General features: G+C 44.8%; 1 protein-coding gene, 1 long non-coding RNA gene and 2 pseudogenes across 7 annotated transcripts; 2 read left to right on the forward strand and 2 right to left on the reverse strand.

Annotated features, from left to right (window-relative positions):
* Positions 1–1210: 1210 nt before the first annotated feature.
* On the reverse strand, positions 1211–24634 carry TMEM170A (transmembrane protein 170A). 6 transcript variants are annotated; one of them, XM_032284486.1, is made up of 4 exons: positions 24377–24479; positions 23347–23757; positions 10821–10991; positions 1211–2243 (listed from the first exon to the last, which is right to left on the reverse strand). In XM_032284486.1, exons 3-4 carry the CDS (start codon positions 10987–10989, stop codon positions 2113–2115), a joined length of 300 nt encoding a protein of 99 aa, XP_032140377.1. In that variant the 5' UTR covers positions 10990–10991; positions 23347–23757; positions 24377–24479; the 3' UTR covers positions 1211–2112. The 6 variants fall into 6 exon arrangements, with proteins under 6 accessions (XP_032140377.1, XP_032140373.1, XP_032140372.1 ...); XM_032284482.1 differs by lacking the exon at positions 23347–23757 and having other exon boundaries at positions 10890–10991; positions 24377–24634; XM_032284481.1 differs by lacking the exon at positions 23347–23757 and having other exon boundaries at positions 24377–24634.
* Positions 5557–7694, reverse strand: LOC116555642 (annotated as a pseudogene).
* LOC116555650 lies at positions 17953–18432 on the forward strand. Its single transcript, XR_004270611.1, has 3 exons — positions 17953–18034; positions 18094–18097; positions 18351–18432. It is a non-coding gene; the product is annotated as an uncharacterized LOC116555650 (long non-coding RNA).
* LOC116555647 lies at positions 21152–22195 on the forward strand (annotated as a pseudogene).
* Positions 24635–24917: the final 283 nt, after the last annotated feature.

Below are 24917 nucleotides of genomic sequence, written 5' to 3' on the forward strand. Positions count from 1 at the left end.
CTCCTCCTGGCTATTTTTAATCAGAAGCCAGAGTGCATATTGCTTTAAATGGAATAGATATGTTCATGTACATATGACCTCATAAGTTGTTAGCCTTAATCTCACAACGAAAACTTTCCTCTAAAGATGTCAGATTTAATTACCAGAAACTATCCTGAAGACAGATAACAATCACTACCACCACACTGATTGTATTCAACAGAAAACAGTTTAGGTGGTAAGGATCAAATTAGATACTCAATTTCTGCGATCCTTTCCCTTTCAGAAAGTCACAGTTTTCAGGCCTTTTAATGAAAAAGAAAGTTAGGCAGTAAAATAAAAATTAAAATAGCTGAAATTGGCTGGGCAGTGGCTCACGCCTGTAATCCCAGCACTTTGGGAGGCCAATGCAGGTGGCTCACCTGAGGTCAGGAGTTCGAGACCAGCCTGGCCAACGTGGCAAAACCCCGTCTTTACTAAATACAAAAATTAGCCAGGCATGGCAGCAGGTGCCTGTACTCCCAGCTACTTAGGAGGCTGAGGCAGGAGAATCACTTGAACCTGGGAGGCGGAGGTTGTAGTGAGCCAAGATTGTGCCACTGCACTCCAGTCTGGGCGACAGAGTGAAGGCTCCATCTCAAAAAGATAATAAAATAGCTAAAAATTAAATTTAAAAAAATTATTGATATTTAACTCTCTTTAAAGATATACATTCTTTTTTTTTTTTTTTTTGAGACGGAGTTTCACTCATGTTGCCCAGGCTGGAGTGCAATGGCGCGATCTCGGCTCACCGCAACCTCCGCCTCCTGGGTTCAGGCAATTCTCCTGCCTCAGCCTCCTGAGTAGCTGGGATTACAGGCACGCACCACCATGCCCAGCTAATTTTTTGTATTTTTAGTAGAGACGGGGTTTCACCATGTTGACCAGGATGGTCTCGATCTCTTGACCTCGTGATCCACCCGCTTCGGCCTCCCAAAGTGCTGGGATTACAGGCTTGAGCCACCGTGCCCGGCCAAAGATATACATTCTTTTGAATAAAAATCTAAAGGGGAGAGTGGGTGCATATCTGAAATTAAACTTCAGGCACTTTCTGGGACTTGATACCCAATACTGTAGAAGTAGGCTCAAGAGTCACCCGTATGCAAACACATTAAGCTAAAAAATCAATAGCCACTAACTCTAGTTTGAGATGCACTTCTACAGTGTCTCAAGGGTCATTAGTAAACAAAAGTTACTAAGAAAAACTACAACAGAATGTTTAAAGAATCTTACCTGTGCCTCAATGTCCAAACCAATCTGGCTTAAAATTTCCAACTCAAGCCATTTGCTAGGGTATGTGTGTTTCCAATTAAATGAAATAAAATCAAGAGAATTAAAAGTGATAGGGAAAGGTAGTACAGAAAATCTTCTACAAAGTCTAAATTATCTAGCTTATTTAAATAAAACATACAAAATAACAAATTCACATCTCTTAAAATATCTTAATTGGAGGTCAAGATAGTTGTCCAGAAAATGTCACATTATTCATTGTTACCTACTTTTTACTTAGTGGAACCACAGCCACTACTTGAGTTGTATTTAAAATTTTTTTTCCTGTTTTATTTCATCAAATTTGTTTTCAAAGCTATACTCAACCAAAACCTATTTGGCATTTACTGTCAGTCACTAAGATGTAGCAAAGAAAAGAGTTTACCAAATACTAACCAAGATTGGATAAACTAAGATTTTAATACAACATACTCTGCTCATTTGAAATAAACCAGTATCTTCCATAGTTTTCTAAAATATGCAACATCTCACAGCATACTGTAAATTTCAGTGCAAGGGATACCATCCCAGAGACACAGTTGACTTGACTTGGGTAAAGGTACATGTGAAAACTGCTTAAATTAAGTATCTTCAAAAAAGAAAGCCAGAAGACTTGTTTTGTTTTGGTTGAGAACGATGGGAGTCCACAAAAGTCTTCAATTCTAGGAACTTCAAACTGAAGAAAAGGCTAAGATGTTGTCCTTCACATTCCCGTTCATTCAAGTTGCTTCATTTGAAGAACTAAGAAAACTCTACACTCCCTAATGTATTCTTTTAGAGGATTCCATAAAGTTTAGGTTCAACATCTCGGCATAAGGATGTATGCTATAGAGTAGCTAAAATCCGTAAAAAGGAGACCACCACGACACAAAATGTCTGTCCAGTGCCAAAAGTGAGGGCTTCAAATGGTATCATTTCCTTCCCTGCTGCTCGGTAAACTCCAGCAATAGCTGCACCTGATTTAAAATGCAAGGGTGTTAAACAAAAACAAAAAACCAAGGTTAACAAACTCAAGAAAATACAACACTTAAAATACTACTGTAAGTAGACTGTTGCAGATTTTTATACTGAAATTTAACTGCCATAGAAATGTTAGGTTTTCCCTATTCTTTCTGTGGACTGGCCTAGGCTTTGAGTATTCATTACAAGGCTTGTCATCACTTTTAGATGCTGACTCTTAAAAACAAGAGTCTCCTAGATTTACTGAATAAAATAATCTGGAAGAATTAATCAAAATCACAAAGATAGCAATTCCCACAACTGGATTATGAACTCAAAAGTAACTCTTTATTTCCCTACCAGTAATAGGGACCTAATACATTTTTGGCAACAAATGAAAAAGAATCTTTTGAGTTAGACTAAGCAAGAAATATTTCAGGCCACAGGGAATCGCCGCTCCACATTCGATTATACTTCAAGAAGTGGATGGAGGCTGGGTGCGGTGGCTCATATCTGTAATCCCAGCAGTTTGGGAGGTCGAGGCGGGCAGATCACGAGGTCAGGGGATTGAGACCATCCTGGACAACATGGTGACACTCCATCTCTACTAAAAATATAAAAATTAGCTGGGCATGGTGGTGCATGCCTGTAATCTCAGCTACTCAGGAAACTGAGGCAGGAGAATCGCTTGAACCAGGGAGTTGGAGGCTGCAGTGAGCCCAGAATGCCCCACTGTACTCCAGCCTGGTGACAGAGTAAGACTCCATTTCAAAAAAAAAAAAGAAAGAAAGAAATGGATGGAGGAAGGAGTAGAGGGGTGAGAAAGGAAGACAGTAGGACCCTAAGCCATAAAGTGGTTATTAATTCAAAGGGCATGAGGGGAGAGACAATTGGGGATTCGTGTTTCACAGTCATTGATTGTTTTTATTATGTTAGTCACTAAAACTTCCTGCAAATTGAGAAAACAAAACAAAAACCCCTGTATCTACGCAGATACCCATCTGAGTTACTATAGGAGTTCAGCATTGTACTAACAAAGTCAACATTTCATTTGTTTGAAAAGAATAGATCCAGCAGGGCACGGTGGCTTACGCCTGTAATTCCAGTACTTTGGGAGGCCAAGGTGGGTGGGTCACCTGAGCTCAGGACTTTGAAACCAGCCTGGGCAGCATGGTGAAACCCCATCTTTACTAAAAATACAAAACATTAGCCAGGCGTGGTGGCACAGCCTATAATCCCAACTACTCGGGAGAGTGAGGCAGGAGAGTTGCTTGAACCCAGGAGGCGGAGGTTGCTGTGAGTCGAGATCACGACGATGCACTCAAGCCTGGGCAACAGAGCAAGACCCTATCTCAAAAAAAAAAAAAAAAAATCCAGCCAGGCATGGTGGCTCAAGCCTGTAATCCCAGCATTTTGGAAGGCTGAGGCAGGAAGATAGATCAGCCTGGACAACACGGCAAAACCTTCTCTCTACAAAAAATATAAAAATTATCTGGGTGTGGTGGCATGTGCCTGTAATCCTAGTTACTTGGGTGGCTAAGGTAGCAGAATACTTGATCTTGGGAGGTGGAGGCTGCATTGAACTATGACCATGTCACTGCACTCTAGCCTGGGTGACAGAGCAAGACCTGTCTCAAACAGAAATAAACAATAAAAATTTAAAAAATAATAGATCCAGATTTCCCAGATTACCCTCCCCAACAAGATGCTCCAAACAAAATTCTCCTTGGTTGTGGTGTATTCATTCACTCAAATTTTTACCTGCAGAACACTTCTGTGTTTTATAAGGTATAGTCCCTATTCTCAAGGTACTTGGATCTAGCTGGGGACACAAGACAGAAACAGATTTGCAATAATGGAAAGTAATACACAGTGTCTCAATCACATGTTTACAATTATTATTATTATTTTTGAGACAGTATCTCACGCTTTTGCCCAGGTTAGAATGTGGTGGCATGATCACGGCTCCCTGCAGCCTCAACCTCGTGGGCTCCACTGATCCTCCCGAGCAGCTGGGACTACAGGCATACACCAGCCACTATGCCTGGTTATTTTATTTATTTATTTATTTTCACTCAACAAGTATTTATTGAGTGCCTACTAAGTGCCAGGCACTGTCATCAGGCGTTGGGAACAGATACAGCCGTGAAGACAGACAAGGTACCTGCTCTCATGGAGCTTACATTCTAGTGTACACTCTAGCTTACATTTCAGTAGTAACATCATACTATCAAAATTAATAAAAGCACCAGAATGAAAACAGACCTTATTACCTAAACTGTTAAAAAGAAACTACATAACATTCAAAATTGTATAATGACTTTTAACAGATAAAATAACTTTTTACATGCTGTTAAAACAGATTTTAACTATCAGTTAACTCAACTTTCATCAGATATGCTACAAGGTGGGAAAGAAGAACATAACCCACATTCACATGCAAATATCCTTTGATACTTCTAGTCAAGTCAGTAATTCCCAAGTGATCCATTAATTTTTAGAAAAATGTACCTTTTTCCTGGCCAGTTTCTACTAGCATTCAAATCAAAGTACTTTGTAATTCCTCCTTAACACACATTTTACACATGCTATGGCCAATAAATAGAGGAAACCTATTTGATGTTTAACCTCCCTCAAATCAGAGAACTATTTAGAATTTCAGACTACATGAAATGCTAACTCTAATTGTTAAATAGGTTAACTTCCTGTCAAAATGGGAAGTAGTTTTCTAAAAGTAAAAGAAAAACAAAAACTCTTCAAACCTATAATTTTTTTAAGTATAGTTCAATAAAGAATTTGGGAGTTTTGTTTAAAAGTCAGACTTGATATTCATATCACTAATAGAAGTCTAAAAGACACTGCAAATTCCATTAGTTCTATCACTTCTAAATGGTTCTCTAAATGTTAACTATGGCTTACCTGGCCATTAAAGGGTGTCTGGCCCTAAAATATATTAGGCATGTTTCAAAAAATGAAGAGGAATAATCAATTTATATAAATGTTTAACCTCATTCCAAAAACGTCTTACAAAAATGTTTCAGTAGGCCGGACGCGGTGGCTCACGCCTGTAATCCCAGCACTTTGGGAGGCCGAGGCGGGTGGATCATGAGGTCAAGAGATCGAGACCATCCTGGTCAACATGGTGAAACCCTGTCTCTACTAAAACTACAAAAAATCAGCTGGGCACGGTGGCGCGTGCCTGTAATCCCAGCTACTCAGGAGGCTGAGGCAGGAGAATTGCCTGAACCCGGGAGGCGGAGGTTGCGGTGAGCCGAGATCGCGCCATTGCACTCCAGCCTGGGTAACAAGAGTGAAACTCTGTCTCAAAAAAAAAAAAAAAGAAAAATGTTTCAGTAAGTACTTCCTAAAAACATTTAGTAGGTTTTAGGACCTCAAAAATAATTTTCAGTTGGAAGAGAATATGTTCTAGTTTTCAAGACAATTTATATAGTAACAGGGAAAGTGGGAAAGTCATTCAAAAATTAAAATTTGGATCCCAGATTAAGTTTTAGGAACAGAGCATTTCATTTAATCCCTAGCAACAAGTCTGGAAAGGATAAACGTATTCCTAACATGCATACTATGAACAGCTCTTCCGAGGCCAGAACAGAAGCTCCACTTAGAAGCTAGGATCACCACTACAAAATATTACCTCATGGGGGCTCCACATGGTCCACTCTGCCCAGAGCCTCACTTGAAATTCTGCTGATATCCATCCCATTGATAGCCAGAGTAATCCCAGGGAGCACTGAACTAATACTCTGTATAACCACTGTTTGGAGTGTTAGAGAACGAAGGGCGGTAACCGTCATATCCTCCTCTGAATCCATTGGCAGGGCCCTGGTATCCATTCATCAAGCCTCTAGCACCCCGGGAACCTCCACGAGACGCACCACAGCTATTGTATAGGGCTGACTACTTCATGGAAATCCAGTGTTCTGCTGAGGAGGCTGCTGGTGGTTACCAGTCACTTGATGAGACTGGTCTGGAAAACCATGCTAAGTGCCCATCACTGTTTGAAGCTGTTCTTGGTGAAGCTCTGTTTGTTTTACTTGGTGAGGCTGATTAGAAAAGCTCTGGTTATAAACGGCCTGGTACTGATTTTGCTGTTTTAAAGTTTCTGGTTCATTAACAGGAGGAACTGGGGCATTCATATTGAACACTATTTGCATGGATTGGAATGGAGCTGCATTTACATTGATTCCACCGCTATGTAAGGGTTTGCTTGTCCCAGTCTGAAATACTTGAGGCTGAGAAGCAGCAGGAAGGGATGATGATGCTGTAGTCTGGTCTGTACTTAAAAAGATTGTTGCCTGAATCTGATCAATTGGTTCCTTCTGTGGTCGTTGCTCTGTAGCAGGAGAAGGCTGGTACAGGGGTTGAGATGCTATACACCCCTCACTTGTGGATGACACCAAAGGAACCTGTGTAGCTTCTGGTTGTACAGGAACTTGATTAGGCTGAGCAAGTTTAGATTCAGAATGAACTGGAGGGCAAACCAGCTGGGGCATGCCCATGTTTTGTGCTGGATTCACAGGCTGTGCAGATACAATGGCAGGATCAAGTGTCGGTTTTCAAAATCCAGCACCGAATCCTGTATGAAATTATAGGGACCCTGCATTTGTGCCATAAGGTCTTGTACTCACTGTCTTCTCAGAAGGGGATCTGCTTGAGCCACTGGAGTCAAAGAGTGGGGCTCTGGTACTGAAGGGGATGAAGCCTGAGGCTGCTGCTGGAGTGAATTTACCATCTCAACTGTTTCAACTGTCCACTCATCTACCTGCTCCTTTCCACCACTGGTGAACTGTGTTTCTGCCATGAACTCTCTATTGACATACTCTGTTGATTCAACTTCATTTTGCTCAGTGTAGTCTTCCGCTGGTTCAGGTTGGGCTTCAGCTACCTGGTCTTCAACTGTAGCTGCTGAGGCTGCCTCTTCTTCCTCACACAACCCATTCTGATGGTTGTGGGTGCTGTCAAAGCAGTTTGACTGAAAAACACACTTGACAATGTCCTTTAGAACTTTATAGGTGGTTCCTTCCCTTCCAGCAGGTCCCACAGGTGAATGGACGAATGTTCATACTGCTCATTCAACCTCAAGCTCACGTCCCGTTTAGGGTCTTCTAACTTACAGAATTCATCCAACAATGACAATTCCTCTTCGGACAATATTGGCACTCCATTCAAACCTTGTTTCCGGTCAGTTCGCACTTCATCATCTCCCAATTGGTCCAAAACATACTGTAGCTCGAGTACAGTTTTTAAACGTTTCCGTTTTCGCTGCTTCTCTCATAAGCTGCTCCCAACGTGCTGTCTTCTTTATTGTTTTCTGAATATCTTGACTTATTGCCATGAAATTCCTCTGTAATTCTTTTGCAAACTCCAAATTATTTGTGACTTCCTGGTACTTAGAAACAGCATCCAGCTGATCTTGATTAAGCCTTTCCCCTTTGTTCATTCGTTCCTGGTAATCAAGCTTACCCTTTTTCTTCTCCAGGTTACAAAGTTTCTTGTCAATTACCCCGAGGATCTGCTTCATAGCCTCGGTCTGCACAGCGCCGGCGCCAGTTGCAGGGTGTTGAGAAGCCGGCGTGGTGGCCCCAGCTCCTTTGGCCGCCTCACTCTTAGAGGAACCCGATGGCGGCGGCGGTCTGGACGACTTGCTGCTGCGTCCGCTGTGGCAGGTGGCCTAGGGCATCGTCAGACCGCAAGAGGAGAGAAGAAAAAGCGGGAGGAAGGACAAGAGCGGCGAGTCAGGAGACGGACGAGACAACACGCGGGACAAAACGCGGCAGCAGGCCTGGCTATTTTATTTGTTTGTTTATTGTACAGACAAGGTCTCACTATGTCACCCAGGCTGGTTTTGAACTCTTGGACTTAAGCGATCCTCCCAACCTGGCCTACCAAAGTGCTGGGATTATAGGAATAAGCCACCATGCCTGGCACATTTCATAAATATGATATGAAGGTATATTAACATATTTTAAAGAAAAGAAAGAACAATATTAACCCAAAGCTGGCTGCCTTGAACATTTAGTGATTTTAAATGCCCACCTCCACTGGCAATGCATACATTTTGTTACAAACATCTGAAAGGCATGTTTCACTGAGCCCCTTCAAAATCTAGGGACACAGAGTGGGCTGGGTAGAAAGAAGCTTAAGGAATTTGAACTGGGCCCTAAAGTGGGATTAGGATAATGAAGCGAAGAAAGGAAAAAGTATACCCGAGGAGGCAGTAAACAGGAAGGGAACAGACTATTCATAGAGCCTTAAAGACAGAAATGAACACAACATTTACTGCACAATTACTATGTGTCAGGTATACATTTTAGTACTTCATTTACACATTTGCTCAATCATGAAAGGGTATGAGGTGGGTAGTATTATCTCTATTTTACTCAGGAACAAAGACAGGCCCTATGAGGCAGTCATCCTGGAGCAGAGGGTTTCCGAAGCAGCTGTAGGTGAGATAGTTGGAACACAGAGAAACTAGGCCACTTTCTCTCAAAAAAGAAAAAAAAAAACCTCAAGGTTTCAATTCACAGAGAAAAAAATTTACAAATCAGTAGGAATATTACATTTCTATATTATAAGAATATGTTTATATATATACACCCCAAAAAAGACATACACACCAAGATGGAAACTCTGGCTATTACTTAGGGATGGAAAAATTGAGGATTTTACATTTTAATTACTTATAATTTTAGTTTATATAAACTATACATTTATATTTATAAATGAGCTTTAAAATGATTTAAACTGACTGTTCTCATTTCTGTAACTGTGTCTTATCACATAAGCAAAAGCCGTAACAAAACAAACGCCCCCAAAACAGGCCTGAAAATTATAACATCATGTTACTCCAGTTCTTATTCAGAAAGTCCTAAAAGGGAAAAAAAAAAAAAATAACCAGAGCACTAATTAGGTCCTTTTCTAAGGAAGAATTCCTCTTTTTTTTTTTTTTTTTTTTTTTTGAGACAGGGTCTTGCTCTGTTGCCCTGGCTGGAGTGCTGTGGTGGGATCAACACTCACTGCAGCCCAGCCTGGACCTCCTGGCTCCAGCAATCCTCCCATGTAGCTGGAACCATAGGTGCACTACCACACTCAGCTAAACTTTTTATTTTTATTTATTAATTTTTTTTTTTGAGACAAGAGTTTCGCTCTTGTTGCTCTGGCTGGAGTGGAATGGTGCAATCATGGCTCACCACAACCTCTGCCTCTTGGGTTCAAGCGATTCTCCTGCATCAGCCTCCCAAGTGGCTGGGGTTACAGCCATATGCCACCACAGCTGGGTAATTTTGTTTTTTTAATAGAGACGGGGATGGCCAAGCATAGTGGCTCATGCCTGTAATCTCAGCACTTTGGGAGGCTGAGGCGGGTGTATCACGAGGTCAGGAGTTCGAGACCAGCCTGACCAACATGGAGAAACTCCGTCTCTACTAAAAATACAAAAATTAGCCAGTTGTGGTGGCACATGCCTGTAATCCCAGCTACTCGGGAGGCTGAGGCAAGAGAATTGCTTGAATCCAGGAGGCGGAGGTTGCAGTGAACTGAGATTGTGCCATTGCACTCCAGTCTGGGCAACAGAGCAAGACCTCCCCCCAAAAAAATAGGGACGGGGTTTCTCCATGTGGGCCAGGCTGGTCTCGAACTCCCGACCTCATGATCTATCTGCCTCAGCCTCCCAAAATGCTGGGATTATAGATGTGAGCCACTGCGCCTGGCCAATTTAAATTTTTTATTTTGTAGAGGTGGGGTCTTGCTATGTTGTTCAGGCTACTCTCAAACTCCTGGGCTCCAGCAAGCCTGCCACCTCAGTCTCCCAAAGTGCTGGGATTACAGTCATGAGCATTACACCTGGCAAAGAATTCTTGTCATAAGAATTTGTCTTCTATCTTTACAGCAACCACACCCACATGAATGGAAGTAACTCATCAACCATCTTGCAGCACCAACCCTCAAGTGATGATAGCTGATCAGAAAGGAGAAGTAGCTTCCAAAAAGATATTGTCCTTTTGCTGGTGGCGTGCCTCACAAGATTTATCTCACAAAGCTTACCATGACTTCCCTGAAGCCACTGAGATGAAATCTGACTCAGGAAGTCAAAGAGGTTAGCCAAGTAACAGGGCACTGGGGGTAGGAAAAAAAACACACACACACACATTAAAAAACTGGGGCCAGGTACAGTGGCTCACGCCTGTAATTCCAGGATTTTGGGAGGCCGAGGTGGGTGGATTGCTTGAGCTCAGGAGTTCGAGACCTGGCAACATGACAAAACCCTGTCTCTACAAAAAATACAAAAAAAACAGCCAGGCATACTGGCACGCATCTGTAGTCCCAGCTACTTGGGAGGCTGATGTAGGAGGACTGCCAGAGCCCAAGAGGCCGAGGCTGCAGTGACCCAAGATTGGCTGCACTCCAGCCTTGGTGACACAGGGAGACCCTGTCTCAAATAAATAATTAATTAATTAAATACTTGTGGTTAAACGCCACTCTTCCTTTCATCCTACTCGGATATGTTTCTAAAATAGGTCCTGAAATTGACTAGTCATATTAAACATTTTTGACTGGTATTTTAATGTCTAACATACTTGTCAAGATTCCAGCAGTAATTGGTCCCACGATGCCCATCAACAGGATGCTTACAGACATGAACCTACCATATTTGTGATGTCTGAGGGTGAAGAGGGCCAGTAATCCAGCGGGGACATGAAAGAAGAGAGAAGACACCAGTGCCCACAGGAACACACCATACCACATCTCTGTGAGGGAAGGCAAAGAAAGGTGGTGAATCACTGCCTTTCCCATGACAATCATTGCAGAGGGTACTCTTCAGAACCAGGGATTTCATTTTCAACACCATTTCTTTTTTCCTTTTTTTTTGAATAATTGTTATTTTTAAAGACAGGGTCTCTGTCACCCAGGCTGCAGTGAAGTGGCACCATCATGGCTCACTGCAGCTGGGACCTTGTAGGCTGGGTGTTCTTCCACCTCAGCCTCTGGAGTAGCTGGAACTACAGGCATGTGCTACCATGCCTGGCTAAATTTTTTTTTCTTTTTTTCTTTAGAGATGGGGGGGAGTCTCATCATGATCCCAGACTGGTCTTGAACTCCTCAGCTCAAACCATCCGCCCACCTCAGCCTCCCAAAGGGCAGGGATTACAGGCACTGCACCCCACCTTCAGCACCATTTAGTTGCAAAGTAGGGTTCATCACTGATGGTTTTAGAGGGCTCAACAAACTACTGCCCACAGGCCACCACCTGCTTTTACATAGACTTATCTGAACGTATTCATAATACTTTTATATATACACGCTTATCTGAAATCATTTATAAGAGTTTTGTATACACACACTTATTCAACCTATACCTTTTTTTTTTTCAAAAGACAGGGTTTCACCATCTTGGCCAGGCTGGTCTGGAACTCTTGACCTGGTGATCCACCCGCCTCAGCCTCCCAAACTGCTGGAATTACAGGCATGAGCCACCATGCCCAGCTGCCCTTTCATTTAAGTATTGTTTATGGCTGCTTTCCAGCTTCAAGGGCAAAGCTGATAACAGTGACACAGACCACATGGCCCATAAAACCTAAAATATTTACTATCTGGCCCCTCACAGAAAAAGCTGACCAACCCTATACCCTCAAACTGAAAAAAAAAAAAAAAAAAAAAGTTCAAAATTGACCTAAATCATGTCCCTCACCATAGCTGGGCACGATGGCTCACAATTACAATCCACACTTTGGGTGGCCAAGGTGGGCAGGTCGCTTGAGCCCAGGAGTTCAAGACTAGTTTGGGCAACACAGTAAAACCCCACCTCTACAAAAAATACAAAAATTAGTCAGGTGTGGCTATAGCACACATGTAGTCCCAGCTACTCCAGACACTGAGGTGGGAGGATTGCTTGAACCTGGGAGGCAGAGGCTGCAGTGAGCTGAGATCATGCTACTGCGCTCCTGCCAGGGCAACAGAGTAAGACAGTCTCAAAAATCCCCCCCAGAAAACCAAAACACCCAAACCAACAAAAATAATTCCCCCATAATAGGCACAACCCCAAGTACCAATTGGTAGGATCAACATTCCAGAAGTAATTGTAAACTTTGCAAGCAATCCCTGCTGGCTCTTTCTTGACCTTTTGCTCACTCACTCTTCTAAAATGGAAAGCTATACAATTATATTCATTCCACAATCACTTCAAAGACAATGCAGTAAACATCAATCCATCACCTCCTATTAGGATTTCAAAGCTCTTTAAGGATATGAAATAAATACAAAAAAAAAAAAATAGAAATGTTTGAAGACAAATGGCAGGTAAACAACCATACAGGTTAGGAGAGCTGGCCTCCTACAGAGCTCTAATCACTCTTAAGGTGTCTGTCATTCAGGCAACATTAAGGTATACATAATCATCAACTATGTATGAAAAACTATCCATGAGGCACCTTGGAAAATATAAAGGAAACAAAACCATCTAGTTGGAATGTGGTGACTTTACAATTTGTTAAATGGCCCATGTGGCATTTCACCCCACTCCCCTACTCTTAGAATCCTCAAGATAGCTCTCTAGCTAACCTTAGGTAGGGATTGGCGGTGACACATTAGATAAAACCCACTGTCCATCCTTGGCTAGAGGCAGGTAAGTAGCAACTGATTTTTGAGATCAGTGAATAGCTTAGCTCAGCAGGGTTTCTTGACAACCGCCCTCCGCCACCCTATCGACATTTGGACCAGATGACTTTTCATTGTGGGGGCTGCACTGTGCACTGTAGGATATGGAGAGGCACTTCCTGCCAGCGGTACTCTCTTCCCAGTCTTGTCAACCAAAAATACTTCCAGATATTGTCAAATGTCCCTGGGGGTGGGAGGTGCAAAACTACCCTGATTAAAAATCACGGGCTTTACCAAAGTGCAGAGGCTTTATAAGAGTAGTAACAGTTAAAGCTATAAAGACAGATGAGAGACACCTTACAGGGAGTTTGACAGCAGACTAAGTGTTAGGGATAAACTGCCTTAGAAAACCCCCTCTGTGCTAGCTGGCCCCTTCCCCCAACTCTGCTTGCTCTGCAGCTGCATTCCTGAACTCCTGGCTAGGCCCCATATCAAGGCTGCCAGACCTGCTACAATTAAGCAAAGCCTCATTACAGTCATCCGGGCAGCTCGGAGAAGGTCAAGGAAAACAAATGTTTGTTATCCATACCTGTAAATTCCTGTAAAATCCTGTTTTCTAAACTGCTGCCAGAAAAGTCACAGGATGATGTATTCTAAATCTGTCACAAGTCAACAAACCATCTCTGTGCCTGTTACAAGCTGATAAGATCACCTCAGTCCTGAAACTCCCTTACAGCCCTCTTACCCCATATAAACCCCTCATTTTGTAAGCTTGGGGCTGCCTCCTCTGACAGTTACAGAGCAGCCAGGCAGGGTAATAAAACTTGCTTACCAGACTTTGGGTCTATTCTTTCTCTTGGCTGACCTTACGCTAAGGACTTAACAAAAGATCTGGAAGTGTCAATGTAGGTTTTTAGCAGTAAAGGGTTGTCACGGCATTAGTCCACAGGGCCCCCTGACACTCCTAGCTGGAATACAGACTGGAAAACCACTTATCTGCAGGGTAATTTGTAAGTCAAACGTGCTTAGCCTTTGCTGCAATAATTTTACTTCCAGGGATACACCCTACAGAAAAGCACAGATAGGCAAGGACAGAGGTAACAAGAGAGTCTCAAGAGCATTGTCTGTAACAGCAAAAACTAGAGTCAACCACATAGCTATCACCGCAAGACTTGGAAAACACATTCTGTGCATCCGCGTAATAGAATACTACACAGTGCCATTAAAATATGCAATAGATGTATATATATTGAAGGTGCAAGATGCCCAAGCCACACCGTGAAGTGACAAAAGCAAGCTGCTTGTAGAGTAAGAAAGCAAACACAATAAACATACATGTGGAAATGCTTCTGTGTACTGAGTATGTTTATCTAATAAATATTTATCAGGTAGGCCAGGCGCAGTGGCTCACACCTGTAAACCCAGCACTTGAAGCCGGGAGTTCGGGACCAGCCTGGCCAACATGGTGAAACACCGACCCTCCTAAAAATACAAATTAAAAAATTAGCCAGGTGTGGTGGCCAATGCCTGTAATCCCAGCTACTCAGAAGGCTGAAGCATGAGAATTGCTTGAACCCGGGAGGCAGAGGTTGCATTGAGCCCATGGCAACACAGTGAGACTGTCTTAAAAAATAAAAAGAAAAAAAGAAAAGAAAAAGCAAACCTTTCGTTTTCACAAACTGCTCAGGCACAATGAGCCTATTGGATGAACAATTTAAAAGAGACCAGTTGGGGCATCAATCAGCTTGAGGGGATTAGTAAGGGGGAGGAGGGGAGGGCCAGAAGCTTTACTGGAAGCTGTGTTTGCACTGTAAGCACACTGTTAGTATGTGTGTGTTTTTTCCCCCAGATCAATGAAAACCACAGTTTTATGAAGGTATTTTTATTCCCTTTACACAGGCTTCTTAATCTTGGGAAGCTGGATTTAAGGGGCCATTGGAGATGAGGGGTGGAGCCAAATCCCCTTAAGCCATCCTTGGCCATGGTCACAGATGACTGCTCAAATTCTTTGCTCATTTGGAATTAATGAAGCTTCCATTCAGAGCATATTCTGAATACTTCTAGTCAAAGTGCTCAGGTCTTGTTCTGGATAAATGGTTCTCGGTGAAAACATCAAGGATGCCCCAATTAGGTCTCAATGCTTCTTAAAAATAACAAATGAGGCCAAGCACAGTGGGTCACATCTGTAATCCCAGCACTTTGGGAGGCCGAGGCGGGTGGATCATCTGAGGTTAGGAGTTCCAGACCAGTCAGGCCAACATGGCAAAACCCCGTCTCTACCAAAAATACAAAAATTAGCCAGGCTGGGTGGCGCATGCCTGTAATCCCAGCTACTCAGGAGGCTGAGATAGGAGCCTTCCTCCACCAATGAAAAAAGCTACCTTTAGTCAATCAGAAATTGAGGGCAGGATTCTCAGTCCTTGGGGTTTCAGGCCTCCACCTCTTCCACAACAAATCTGTATCCTCCTGTAGCTTCTTTTCTGGCTGCCATTAGGCTGGGAGCTACACCTGCCTTCCACTGCCCAGTGATTTGCCCTCCCTGGCTAGCAGCAGCTCTAGAGAGAGCAGTGCCTGTGGCTGGATATTGCTCTGGCCTAATAAATGTGCACCTGCCAGAGCTCTGGTACCCACAAATCCTTTCTGCCTGAGCAGCTACTGTGGCCCTGGCTCAGTCAGAGCAGCCCGGCCTCCCAGCTGAGGCCCCCTATCCACTACCCACTGCCAGCTCATCCCTAAGCCACAGCACAGGACCATGCTTCTCTTCCAAAGCAGAAAGACCATTTTCTATCCCAGAGTCCTCACCTGCCACTCCCAAATCAGTCTGACCCTCTGACCACCCAAACACCTAGTCTGCAGAAAGTTCTATGATGGCACCAGGAATTCACTGCCCCAAAGGGGACAAACGCGATGCAAACCTGCCTCCGAAAACTCAAAACAATCTTCACCTGGCTGCTGTCTGCCCCTATTGACCTGAGACTAGCCGTCGGACCCTGCTATCCAGGGCTTCTGCTGGAGCTGCCAAAGTTTTAGGGGTAAGCTGTGCTTTCTGCAGTAGTAACTCAAGGCACTGCTGGAGCTTGGGTTTCTACCAGCTGCCCCAGAACCACTGAGGCCTTAAGCTGGGAGGCAAAGCTTTAATCTGCCAGAAACATGCTAAGCTGGTAACTTCCAGGAAAGCAGGTTGGAACACAGGTGTGCCATCCAACTGCTAAGGCTGAATATTATACGCTTACTATTCCTATGTTAAACCCAACTTCACAATCCTGTTGGGTTTAACATAGGAATAGTAAGGGTACATTACTCATAATAATAGTAAGAGAAGTAATCATAGCAATAATAGTAAGAGAAGTATCAAGAGATTGAGAAGAGATTCTCATGTGATGACATGGTGAGAAGGCAGCCATCTGCAAGTCAGGAAGAGAGAGGGTCTTCACCAGAACCCAACACCCTGGCACCCTAATCTCACACTTCCAGCCTCCAGAACTAGGAGACATTGCCTGCTTTTAAAGACAGCTAGTCTGTGGTATTTTGTTATGGCGGCCCATGCTAAGATAAAAATGTCACGCATCCCCATTTCCCTAGAAGCACGGCCCCTGTCCCAGGAGGCCTGCTAAGCCACCAATCCACATCTCTGTTTTCCAAAAAGCTTCAAGGCCAATTTGTAAACAGCGCCTGGCATACACAGCAGGCCAGCATTCTGAGAAGGGGAGGCGTGCCGCACCCCCAGAACCCTGAGCCACATTCATTAGCTCCTTCCTACATATTTTATATAGCATCACTAAAGTCACTTCAAGTAAGAAAAAAAGAGGTTTGATTAGAGATGAGTAGAGTACGCTTATATATAAACCACTTTCACATGGATGAGGTTATTATAGGACTCTAAACAGCAAAAGCAAACGTGGATCTTTTTAAACGCTTTTTAAACGCTTTTTAAAAAACTAAGTGATTTCCCTTTAATCTACTGCACCTTAATTGCCATCTACTTAGTAGCTATTTATCGATCATCATACAGTACTTTTCATCTCACTGGCTCAAAACTCTCTCAGAATCTTTGTCTACATATCTTACAGTATTTCTTTGTTCACTGCTTTAAAGCAAGTACATTACTTCAGCTTTGTTTACTCTGGCAGCTAAAGGCACATTATCTCCCCATGGTGAAGTACAAATCAGGTAATTAATCTGTAATACAACATGATATGGGAAAATTAGATTAAGCATTGTGGAAGAATGGGCTCCCAAAGGTGTTCGCATCCCCTTCTTCAAAACCTGTGAATAGATTACCTTACGTGGCAAAAGGGACATTGTGGTGATTAAATTAAGGATCTTGCAAAAGGAGACTGTCTTGGGTTTTCCAGTTAGGCCTAATGTAATCACGAGAGTCTTTGTAAGAGGGAAGCAGGAGGTCAGGGTCAGAAAGATTTGAAGATGTCATGCTGCTGGCTTTGAAGAAGAGGAGGAGGCCACGCATCAAGGAATGTAGGTGGCCTCTAGAAACTGGAAAAGGCAAGGAAAGAAATTCTTCCTAGAGCCTCCAGAAGGGACACAGTCCTGCTACACCTTGGTTTTAGCCCAGACACACCCAATTTGGACTTCTGACCTCCATAACTGTAAGACAATAAAATCTGTATGACTTTAAGCTGCTGAATGTGTGGAGTTAATTACAGCAGCAATAGCAGAATCATAAAAACACTAACAAGTTAATCACTAATCAGTCAAATATACATTGACCTCATTCTCTATGCTGACACATCGGTGAAAAACAAAAAAAAAGAACCTAAGATTCTGACCCTAAAAGATATTTGAGGATTTGCTTGAGGACGTATTTTTAGACAGACCTATCTTTAAGGTACATATTCAGAGAGATATTGCACTGAAAGAGAACACACACAGAGAGCAGAATCCTCTAGTGGATTCTGTATTAACAGAAGGGTCTATAACAGCCGGATCCCTGGGCTCTAACCTCCACAGCCAAGTCACTTGACTCCTAACCAAGGCCTCAAGACCACCCTGGCCCCAAACTGCAGCAATGGAAAGAACCTGAGCCAAGCGGGCAGCACAATGCTCAGCACGCAGCCCTCCTTCCAGCTGGCCCCACTCTAATCTGTGTTCCAGCCAAACAACTGGGTCAGCAAGGCCACTTTCTCTTCTGGGGTTCTAAGTAGACCACATGAGTCCTCCTGGGGGTTAAGAGTCTTATGTAGTTTTGGCAGGGCGAGGTGGCTCATGCCTGTAATCCCAGCATTTTAGGAGGCCAAGGTGGGTAGATCACCGGAGGTCAGCAGTTCGAGGCCAGCCTGGACAACATGGTGAAACCTTGACTACCAAAAGTACAAAAATTAGCCAGGAGTGATGTCACCTCCTGTAATCCCAGCTACTCGGGATGCTGAGGCAGGAGAATCGCTTGAACCTGAGAGGCAGAGGTTGCAGTGTGCCAAAATTGCACCATTGCACACCAGCCTGGGCGACAGAGCAAGACTGCATCTCAAAAAAAAAAAAAAAAAAGTTTTCTGTAGTCCTGCAACTCTATGCTGAAGCTGGGCTGCCTTAATACTAACTGCCCATCAGCCTGCAGCTCTGCACGCCATCCACTGGGAGACCCCTCTCTTACCAAAGCTCACCTCCCTGCCTGGAGGTCCAACTGTCTCCACTCCCCCCTAACAAGATGACGTGCCCACTGAACTACCAACTGTAATCGACCACCTCTCTCTGGATACTGCCTTCCTGCTCCTCCTTGATTCTTGGAGGTGCCCCTGGCCTGCCTCACCTTAGTGGTCTCTGGGTCCTAGCCTGACCAGACCTCTGTCCTGATGGGGCCTTCCATTTATTCTCCATGCAAAGCCGGTAGGTTTCTTCAAAGTTTCTTCTTTGTACAAAGGTTTATTCTCAGGATGATGCAAATATTCTCAAATTAATTGTGCTAATGGTTGTATAACTCTGTAAATATACTAAAAACCACTGGATTGTACACTTAAAAAGTCAGAATCATCCCATCTCTGCTCAAAACCCCCTAGCAGAGTGCTCCAGGATCCGCCCTCCTCTCCTCCTCTCTGCTTTGCGCACTTAGTCCCTCCAGGTACCCTGACCTCCTCAGTGTTTCCTCTGCAGGCTCTTGCTCCAGGCCCTCTGAATCTGCTGCTCCCTGGCCTAGAACACTTGTTCTTCCCACAATAGCTGTTGGCTCATTCCTCACTTCCTTCAGATTTTGACTCCAATGTTATCACCATCGAGGGCCTCCCCATCGCCTTATAGCAAACAGCATCCCACTCCTGCACCACACAGGCCCTGCCAATTCCCAGGCCCTTCACCACCAGCTGTTTTGTTTCTTGTCTCTCTCTCCCCATTGGAATGAAAGTTCCATGTGGGAAGGGGCTTTGTTTTGTTACTAACAAAATCTTGACTTGGTGCCTAGAAAACAACAGGTACACAATCAACACTGAGCAAATATTTTTTGAGTGAATGAATAAATGATGGTCCAAGTATGACCAGTCTTGATTTCAACAAGGACAACACAAAAACATTACTGGGTTTTTAATTATCACAAGATCTAATTTGACACTGATTTAGTGAAATGAAATCTGTATCTTCAGAAGATGAATGTCATTCCTGATACAAGACAAAGATGTCAGTTTCTTGGTTTTGAGATTTGTTAAAAATGACAATAAAGGAATTTTGTTAACCTGCATTTGCAGTTTAGTCATTTATTTATATTTATTTATTTATTTATTTAGAGACAGAGTCTCACTCTGTGGCCCTGGTGGGAGTGCAGTGGCACAATGCTGGCTCACTGCAACCTCCCACTCCTGGGTTCAAGCGATTCTCCTGCCTCAGCCTCCCTAGTACCTGGAATTATAGGCATGCACCACCATGCCTGGCAATTTTTTGTATTTTTAGTAGAGATGGGGTTTCACCACGGTGGCCAGGCTGGTCTCGAACTCCTGACTTCAGGTGATCCACCCAGTTCAGCCACCCCAAGTGGTGGGATTACAGGTGCGAGCCACTGCAAACGTCGTTTAGGTGTCTACCTAACCCTCCTTAGGTAAATGGCTAAACTCCAAATACAGATAAAAAAGAAAAAATTGGCTGGGCGTGGTGGCTCACGCCTGTAATCTCAGCACTTTGAGAGGCTGAGGCAGGTGGATCACCTGAGGTGGGGAGTTAAAGACCAGCCTGACCAACATGGAGAAACCCCGTCTCTACTAAAAACACAGAATTAGCCAGGCATGGTGGTGCATGCCTGTAACCCCAGCTACTTGGAGTCTGAGGCAGGAGAATTGCTTGAACCCAGAAGGTGAAGGTTGCAGTGAGTGGAGATCGTGCCATTGCACTCCAGCTTGGGTAACAGGAGCTAGACTCTGCCTCAAAAAAAGAAAAAAACAATAGAGAAAAAATCAATTCAGTGCTTCCTGGTATACATAAATATGTCAGAATACTTCACAACAATGATTCTGCCATAATGAGTTGGCATAAACTCCAAGTAACCTTTTCTGTGGGGCCAAAATACAAATACACCAGATTCAGGACAATGAATGCAATTTCTATTCAACAGACTTTGGTGTCTCAAATAGGATATAACTTCATGCATGTATTATGCCCATCATTCCTGCTAAAGATGAGACACAGCAGGGAGGTTATGTGTTTACTGACAAATTCTGACCTAGTTAGGGTCAAGGACTAGGCCTCACACCTGCTCATACCCGCAGACTGGAGCCTGCACTTGGCCAAACGTAAACTTACTGAATCAACAATCTCTGGTAATCAATACCCTAAGTTACATATCCATAACAATAATCATAAACTCAAGTACATATTGAAGTTTAAGATTTTCAGAAAAAGGCCGGGTGCAGTGTCTCATGCCTATAATCCCAGCACTTTGGGAGGCTGAGGTGGGTGGATCACGAGGTCAAGAGATAGAGACCATCCTGGTCAACAAGGTGAAACCCGTCTCTACTAAAAATACAAAAGTTAGCTGGGCATGGTGGCGCGCACCTGTAATCCCAGCTACTCGGGAGGCTGAGGCAGGAAAATTGCTTGAACCCAGGAGGCAGAGGTTGCGGTGAGCCGAGATCGTGCCATTGCACTCCAGCCTGGGTAACAAGAGCAAAACTCCATCTCAAAAAAAAAAAAGAAACTCTGAAGGTAAAACAATTCGCACGGCTACAAATTATCTACTGTGACATATTAAACCTATCCCAAATCCACTTATCTCAATCTTTTCTTAATGAAAGGGAAGTAAAAACCAGAAAGACTCAACTGACTATTCACTTCCTACTTATCACCCTACCTATGATGTTTAATTAAGAGAGGATGCAGGTACCCTTACAGTAGAGAGTTCTGATAGACACTATCTTCACCAAATGAGAAAACTTAGTAGTATCAATGAAGATACAAGCTGACATTCAGTGACTCTTTTTGTTTTGTTTTTAGATGGAGTCTCATTCTGTCACCCAGACTGGAGTACAGTGGCACAATCTTGGCTCACTGAAACCTCTGACTCCTGGGTTCAAGAGATTCTTGTGCTTTCCCCTGGCTGGCAGCGCGGAGGCCACACAATGCCTGGAGTTACTGTAAAAGACGTGAACCAGCAGGAGTTCGTCAGAGCTCTGGCAGCCTTTCTAAAAAGGCCGGGAAGCTGAAAGTCCCTGAATGGGTGGACACTGTCAAGCTGGCTAAGCACAAAGAGCTTGCTCCCTACGATGAGAACTGGTTCTACACGCGAGCTGCTTCCACAGCACAGCACCTATACCTCCGGGGTGGTGCTGGGGTTGGCTCCATGACCAAGATCTATGGGGGACATCAGAGAAATGGCGTCATGCCGAGCCACTTCAGCCAAGGCTCCAAGAGTGTGGCCCAACGGGTCCTCCAAGCCCTGGAGGGGCTGCAAATGGTGGAAAAGGACCAAGATGGGGGCTACAAACTGACACCTCAGGGACAGAGAGATATGGACAGAATCGCCGGACAGGTGGCAGCTGCCAACAAGAAGCATTAGAACAAATCATCCTGCCGGGCGCGGTGGCTCAAGCCTGTAATCCCAGCACTTTGGGAGGCTGAGGCGGGTGGATCACGAGGTCAAGAGATCGAGACCATCCTGGTCAACATGGTGAAACCCCGTCTCTACTAAGAAAAATACAAAAAATTAGCTGGGCATGGTGGCACGTGCCTGCAATCCCAGCTACTCAGGAGGCTGACGCAGGAGAATTGCCTGAACCCAGGAGACGGAGGTTGCGGTGAGCCGAGATCGCGCCATTGCACTCCAGCCTGGGTAACAAGAGCGAAACTCCGTCTCAAAAAAAAAAAAAAAAAAAAGAACAAATCATCCTGGGTTAATAAATTGCCTCATTCGTAAAAAAAAAAAAAAAAAGAAAAGAAAAGAGATTCTCCAGTCTCAGCATCCCGAGCAGCTGGGATTACAGGGCACACACCACTACGCCTATTTTTGTATTTTTAGTAGAGACAAGGTTTTGCCATGTTGGCCAGGCTGGTCTTGAACTCCTTACCTCAGGTGATCCGCCTGCCTCAGTCTCCCAAAGTGCTGGGATTACAGGCGTGAAGTCACCTTGCTGGGCTGACATTCAATATTTCTTGATGTGATGTACTGGTAAGTGTACATCACCTAGGTGGATAGAGTTCTGACCAAAAATGTTTAATCTAAATCTAATCATGAAGAAAATCTAATGAACCCAGATTGTAAAACAGTCTATAAAACAATTCACATGAACTCTTCCAAAATGTCCATCTTAGGAAATTCAAACAAGGAAAGAACTGTTTTAGTTAAATGAAACTAAAGAGACTGGACAACTTAATGCAATGTGTGAACCTTAGATCATGGAATTTTTTAATATTCCACATAAACTATATTCCACATAAAAATGTCCACATAAAATATGTGGACAATTGGGGAAATTTAAACAAGGCCCATACATTAGATAACAATATTCTATCATGTTAAATTTCTTGGATATTATATGGTTTTGTGGTTATTACAGAAAATGTTTTTTAGACAATACATGCTAAGATATCAGGCATCAAGTGTTATATGATTTCTGCAACTTTGTACTGAATGACTCCAGAGTTGAAAAGGGATATATGACACACAACTAAGTGTGATATACATATATATATATATGATACATGTGATTATATATATATTTATATACACGTATATATATAGAGAGAGAGAGCGCCCGCGCGCGCGACAAACTATCACAATATAACCAAATCTAAGTAAAGGGCACATGGGTACTTGTCCTGTTCGCTCAATTCTTCGGCAGGCTTACAATTTTTCAGGAAAGGGGAAAAATTAAGGAAACAAAAACAGATTAATCTGGTCCCAATAGTGCCTCCAGATTGAATGAACATTTTTCACATAGGGACCCCAGAATACCATCAATTTTTTGATATCACTGTCAAAAGCGATCCTGGCACCTTCTGATATAAAGTGAGCTCCCAGATTCTCTTTTCAGGCATGACCACAAGTTAACATCTGCATCAGACCCCAACCTGCCTGATTACTTTACCAGCGACTTCACAGTCCCCACCAGGAAAAACCCTGGGCACATAATCACACTGCAAGTCCCAGGTATCCGCTGAACGGCGCCTGCCAGTCGCTGCCCAGGGGATGAGAAATCACAGGTGCCTTGTTTGGGACTAGAGTCTGGAATCCTGTCCTCCTTCCCTCGCCTCTGCTCCCCCGTTGTTTATGAAGATCTCAGTCCCCTCTGCTGGGAGCCCCACCTCCCCTTCCAGGAACACGGGCCCCAGTCTTCTTGCCTTTCAAGGTCCACACAAATAACTGTGCCCCCCTCAAAGCCTTTCTCCGTCTTCCCAGGTGAAGTCCTCGCTTCTCCCTCCAGCTTTCCGCGCACGGGCAGTTCTTCCTGGCATTGGAACTGTGAGCAACCCTCCCAGCAGTCCCAGCTCATGCTGCAGGGGGCAGGAAGAGTTCAAAGGAGGCTGTGCCAAAGATCTGGAAGGCTTAGTGGGAACGCGGCAACAGGTGGCACCAGGTCTTGGAAGGAGATTCCTGGAAAGCCGAACGGGTCTCGGAGAGGATGGATTTAGCCCGAGGCGCCCGCGATTGCGGAGAGGCCAGGCTGCAGACCTCGGGCAAGTGGAGCGCGAGCTCTGACCCCTCAGCCGGCCGGGCCGCTCCGAGGCCCCTCGAAGGAGGCGGGTGCCATGAGGCAACCCAGACGGGGCGGGGACCACCGCCTCCCGGGCTCGTGGGGTGCAGGTCTGAACCCGTGGGGTGCTCGGAAGCTCCAAAGGCCAAGACCCGCTGGATGGCGGCCGAGCGACCTTCGGCCCCGGGCCCACCTGCGGCCGCTCCCCGAACCTCACGGCCAGCGGGGCTCGGGGGCCAGGGAGGAAGTGACGGGGAAAGGGGACTCCGGGCGAGCAGCGGGACACCCCCTTTCCAGGAGGACAGCGCCCACCCCGCCGGCTGGCGGCACACAGGGGACCCCGCCCAGACTCTGGTCGCCCACAGCCCCGCCGAAGCGGCGGTGGGGCGCGCAGTGCGCAGGCGCGGGGCGGGCAGTACCTGGGAAGGAGCAGAGGGAAGTGGAGTTGGGGCACAGGGTCCCGTTGCCCACCCGCGGCACAAGCTTTAGGCTCAGGATCTGCTGCAGGAGCCCGGCCGACCCGCCGCTCTCCTCGCGCTCCATCTCGTCGCCATTCACCACAGAGAGATGAGGGACGAACGCCCAATCTGCAGCAGCGGCCAAGCCTCCGCACCCTGGCCGCCTCAGCGTCACCTCCAACCCGGCCCTCTTCCCCTAATCCCAACGGCGCTGCCAAGTGACCGTTCCCTCCTCCAATCACAAGGCGCCGCAGCGTGCAGGGGTAGGGCCAGTGTTGTTCCCGCCCCCGACGTTGCGCACCGCTCGCATCGACCCAGCCCCATGGACGCGCCCCCTCCTGGAAGGCACGCTCTGGGACCGCGTGCTCTGCTCTGCCCTTCTCTGCGGCGCCCCCCTGTGAGAAAGTAAGGAATTGCTTGCGCCGCACAAGACCGGAGCTATGGATTTACCAGGGATCTGGAAAAGTACAGTAATGGAACGGATATGTAAATTTCTATTTAT

Source organism: Sapajus apella, unplaced genomic scaffold, assembly GCF_009761245.1.
Source record: "Sapajus apella isolate SASKATOON/1434 unplaced genomic scaffold, GSC_monkey_1.0 scaffold15, whole genome shotgun sequence".
Taxonomy (NCBI): domain Eukaryota; kingdom Metazoa; phylum Chordata; class Mammalia; order Primates; family Cebidae; genus Sapajus; species Sapajus apella.